The 5,364-nt window shown below is 38.0% G+C and overlaps 1 protein-coding gene across 1 annotated transcript in view; it reads left to right on the plus strand.

The window, feature by feature from the left end:
• The window catches only part of LOC110030727 (trihelix transcription factor GTL1-like), a gene marked incomplete in the record, with an annotated part of 4,495 nt that extends 617 nt beyond the window's left edge, over window positions 1-3,878 (plus strand). The window contains 3 exon segments of the mRNA XM_020733618.1: window positions 58-184; window positions 1,714-3,103; window positions 3,201-3,878. Coding sequence (XP_020589277.1) covers window positions 58-184; window positions 1,714-2,920 — 1,334 coding nt within the window.
• Between the last annotated feature and the right edge of the window lie 1,486 nt (window positions 3,879-5,364).

A 5,364-nucleotide genomic window follows, 5' to 3' on the forward strand; every position in this document is an offset into this window, starting at 1 on the left:
CGGCGGGGAGGAGTTTTGTTGATGAGGAGGGGATTGGTGCCGGGGTGTGGGGGGGAGGGGGAGGAGGTGTTGGGAGCCGGTGGCCGCGGCAGGAGACGCTTGCGCTGCTCAAGATCCGGTCGGAGATGGATGCTGCTTTCCGGGATGCGACACTAAAAGGTCCTCTGTGGGAGGATGTCTCGAGGTAATTCAGGAATTGCCATTGAAATTGGTCACAATTGTTGAGAATTAATGTGGTCTTTTTCATTGAAATAATTCAGAGGGAATGATTTAGTTAACAGTTTCTGATTAGCAATTTGGGATCGGCTTCGTAGCACAGATTCTGCAACTGCTGGTTTAGTTTTAATGATTGTTTAATTTACTGAAAAAGAAGAAGAAGAAGAAGAAGAATTGCTTCTCTAAAACAAAAATCAAGTCATTTTTGCCTGCCACTTTCATCTATCTCTCTCTCTCTTGAGGCAATATTTCCCTATTTCGCTCAAATATCAAGAAAGAAAGGTGCGGCCTTTAAAAGCTGTTGCGTTGATCCCGAACGGCACCAAGTTCCCAAATTGATGTCTGTTTTGTTGATTCCAAGGAAAATGGATAAAACTTAAGATAGATTTATGGATCTACTAAATTATCCTTAAGTACATTTTACATTAAAATTTCTCTTTTTTTTTCTTGGGAAGGTCTAAAATTTATAATAATACTTAAATAAATATTTAATTAAGACATTATAAGAATTATTTAAACAAAATTTTTACTTTAATAAACAATTACTTGCAAGATTGTTTTTTTTCTCTTACATTGGGCAAAAAGTCTGTTTTTTCAATAAAAATAGATTGAAAAAAAAAATTTGATGCATTATTTTGAATATATTTCATAAATTTTCACTAAGGGATTTTCATGAAAAATTCGTTTTTTTTTCTTTATCTTTGCATTACCGATTCTGCATCTGTCTTCACAGTCTTCACAGCTCTTTTTATGTATATATTTATGTTATTTTTTTATAATTATTTTTATATTATCTTGCGGTTTTGGATATAATTATGATATAATTGGTGCCTTAAGATGCTATATGTCCTAATCTCATATTTCCTTGGGAAAAAATTTTAAGCAAAAAAAATAAGATTAAAGTGGAATAACTTTAATTTGGATTAAAGTATATTGCAAATTTGTTATGGTATTCCTTTACTTTTTCTAGAGAATATCAATAAAGCAAAGAAAATGATCTCATAAATATTCTAAATTTACATTTGAAATTATTAAAATTTATTTCATAAAAAATTTAGAAAATTTCAGTTCTTTATTTAAAAAAATTTAGAAGTTTTCACTTTATTTTAAGTAAAATTAGTAGTAGGATATATTATCAAATTAAGACTTATAAATAATATCAAAAATATAATTTTTGGTTAAATAGAATTTGTCAAATACAATAAATTTGGTTTTATCAAAAGTGATGGAGATGGAGCTTGCGAGCAATAAAATGGTAAATCCTTTAAATCCACCAATTCAGACTTGTGTCGTAGAATAGACTGAATATGAGAAACATAGATAAAATAGACGTGCAATATATTTTGAATTTTGATTTAACAGAACATTAAATTTTATTTTATTTTTTAAATATTTAGTTGAATTTATCTTAAATACATGCCTAAATCTTTCCCCCCTCTTGTCCCTCTCTTTATTCCGCGGTTCCTCACACTAGCTTCAATCATTGTGGGCATGCAGGAAGCTCGCTGAACTGGGCTACACAAGGAGCGCAAAGAAATGCAAGGAGAAGTTCGAAAACGTTCACAAATACTACAAGCGCACCAAAGAAGGCCGCGCCGGCCGGCAGGACGGCAAGAGCTACCGCTTCTTCACCCAACTTGAAGCTCTCCACAGCACCACCAACACCGCCGTCCCATCATTCTCTCCGGCGACCAATATAAACCCCTTCCCGCCTCTAACTTCCAATCCCTCTGCTCCCTCCGGAGATTTAATGGCATTAACTGCCGTCGATACAGCGCAGCCGCCGCCAACGACCGCTCACGCAGGCATCAGTTTTTCTTCCGACACATCCTCTTCTTCATCATCCGATTCCGATGCTGAAAACAACGATTACGGCGGCGCCGGCGAGCTTCCGGACGGCGGAAGGAAGAGGAAGCGGGAAGGATGGCCGTACGGGAATGGAAAAACGATAGCTTTCTTTGAGAAACTAATGAAGCAGCTGATTGAACGGCAGGAAGCAATGCAGCAGAGGTTCTTAGATACGATCGAGAAGCGCGAGCAGGATCGGATGGCGAGGGAGGAGGCATGGAAACGCCAGGAGATGGCTCGGCTTAACCGTGAGTATGAGCTTATGGTGCAGGAGCGCACCATGACGGCTAATCGTGATGCCGCAGTTATCTCCTTTTTGCAGAGGTTCGCCGGCGCCGGCTTAACCGTAACTAATCAGCAGGATGCATTGATAGAAGCTACAACATTCTCTGCCCCTGCACCTCCTGAAGTTTCGCAAGAAGATCAGCCGGAGGGCCAGAGAAGCCACCAAGTCAATGAGATTGTAATCCACCAGGCTTCAGCATCGTCAGATCCAGCTGCTTCAAATGCAGAGATGGCGCCGGAGGTTATGGGAGTTTCGATGCCGTCGCCGAAGTCTAATTCGCCGCCATCAAGGTGGCCAAAAACAGAGGTTCTGGCACTAATCAAGTTGCGCAGCGGGTTAGAGGTGAGGTACCTGGAGACAGGGCCAAAGGGGCCATTTTGGGAGGACATATCCATGGGAATGAAGCGGTTGGGATACAACAGAAGCCCCAAAAGGTGTAAGGAGAAGTGGGAGAATATTAACAAGTACTTCAAGAAAGTGAAAGAGGGGAACAAGAAGCGCCCGGAGGACGCCAAGACTTGCCCTTACTTCCATGAACTAGATGCACTTTATCGCAGGAAGCAACAATAGGAGACTGCTACTAATACAGAGCAGCCAATCTCTGTATCAGTGGAACAAGAGAGCAATAATGGTGAAAATAAAAATTTAATCACAGTGAGAAACAATGTGGAGAGTACTAGCTTCCAAATGCCGAGAAGCAACGCTAATAGACATTCTCAGATTTTCTTTGGGAGGGAGGTTCCATTGAAGAAGGTAATAGATTAGGCTATCATTGCAGTAGTCCTGTTTTTATACATTCAGAAGCTAGCAGTATAGATTGAATTAATTTTTTTTTTCTTTTCTAATGAAGCCAGAAGACATCGTTAAGGAACTGATGGAACTACAGAATCAGGAGGAGGAGGCGGAGGAGGAGGATGATGTTGTTGATGATGATGAGTATGATGATGAGGATGAGGAGGAGGACGGTAAGCTCAGGTATGAGATCCTGTTTCAGAGACAAAGCGTGGGATATGTAGGTAATGGTGGAAATGTTGTAAGAAAGGCGCCGGCTTCGGTGCCTCCATCGTCAAATGCTGCTTCTTTTCTCGCCATGGTTCAGTGATGATGCATTCCTCTATCATCTCTGCATCTTCGTCGTCTTCCTATTAAACTAGGACTTCGGCTTCTGAAAAGGCGAAGTTTTTCTACCATGATTTGTTATGGGAATAAGGATGGTTCCAAGCCAATTGAGTGGATGCCACCACACTGAAGGGAATAATGTGTCACATCAAAGGGCGGAAATAAGCTTAGCAAAGAGCTGAAAATTTTCAAGGAAGATGGGGATTTTTTCTTTTATAGCCAAGCTGGTTAAAACATATTTGTGTGCTGAAATGTGAAGCTTGCATCTAGGTTACCGTTGCCCCACGAGCATCAGTATAAGGGAAATAATAGGATGAAAGGGGAGGAAGGGGGGTCGGATGCGATGTGTTCTTGTTACTTTATATCTGAATCTCTTGGTTGGAAATAAAGGATAATTATAAGAGGAAAATGATGAGAAAGAAGAGGAACACAAGTTAAAAGGCTCATATTTAGTTTACTCTTAGTACAAAATTCAAACATGCTACGCCTATTTATTTAGTGACATCCCTCTTAAGATTGTGCCAACACATTTCAATTATATGATTTTCTAGAATATTCTTCTATCTTAGTTACATGTCCTTAATTACATATTATAGTTTTACAAATCATTCCATTAAAATACATCTCTAGAATCCTATAATATTATTTTTAGAAAATAAGTCTCTAGAATTTTTCAAAGTCCATTGTAGATTATGGGCACAATTAAAGCGCAAATTTATACGGGTAAAAAATCAAATTTAATTTTTCAACACCCCTCTTAAACTTGATTTATTATCTTGAGCAATCTTCTTATCTTGATAAAATCTCCATACTTAAGCGGCTTAATAAAAATATCAGCGACCTAATCATAAGTTTTTACACTTCATTTGCACATTCTATCTTGTGATGCACTCTAATGAAGTGCTAGCGTGTGTCGATATGTTTACTTACATCATGAAACACATGATTCTTGCCAAAATGATAGCTAACTTATTATCGCCACAAATGTTTGTGAGCTCTTCTTTTAGCAATCTTAACACATTCAACAAATTTTGGAGCCAAATTGCATGACAGACAAAAGAAGTTGCAGCAACATACCCAGCTTCACTAGTAAAAAGAGTGAAGATTGGTTGCTCCTTTGACATCCAAGTAAACAGTGCCTCTCATGTAGAGCATAGACCGTATAGTGTTTTTTCTTTCATCCAAGCCTCTGGCCCAGTCACTATCACTATATCTGATAAGTTTAAAATCCTTTGTTGATGAAAATAATAAGTTAAAGTCAATCACACCTTCGTATAATGAAGAATCCTCTTGGTAGTGAGTAGTAAATGGAACCTCTGTTTAACAGCTAACGAGTCCAACAACATAAAGAATATCCGACCTACTGCAAATCAAGTAGTGCAAGCTTCAGACCAAGATCTTGAAAAAAGTTGGATTATAGTACCATTGAGGCCTTATGACTTAATGTCATTTATTTCTTAATAATATATTTAGTAAATCATTTCACGTGTTTTAATATATTATCGATTATGCTTTAATAGAGTGGATGTCAACTGAGTTTGATTCATCAAACTCATTTATGATATTTTTTTATAGAACACTAATGAATTCAATTTTTTATGTCACATGTGTAGCATGTCCAATTGAATAACTCTGGACTATTTACTATTCATTCATAGTGTTTCATAGCTCAAGACATCTATCTTTACGCATTGGTGCATGGTTGGTGCATAAAACCATGGTCTGCGATGATTCAACCTCACCATGGATCGTCCACCATTTAGTTTTAATGATTGTTTAATTTACTGAAAAAGAAGAAGAAGAAGAAGAAGAATTGCTTCTCTAAAACAAAAATCAAGTCATTTTTGCCTGCCACTTTCATCTATCTCTCTCTCTCTTGAGGCAATATTTCCCTA

Source organism: Phalaenopsis equestris, unplaced genomic scaffold, assembly GCF_001263595.1.
Source record: "Phalaenopsis equestris unplaced genomic scaffold, ASM126359v1 Scaffold000002, whole genome shotgun sequence".
NCBI lineage: Eukaryota > Viridiplantae > Streptophyta > Magnoliopsida > Asparagales > Orchidaceae > Phalaenopsis > Phalaenopsis equestris.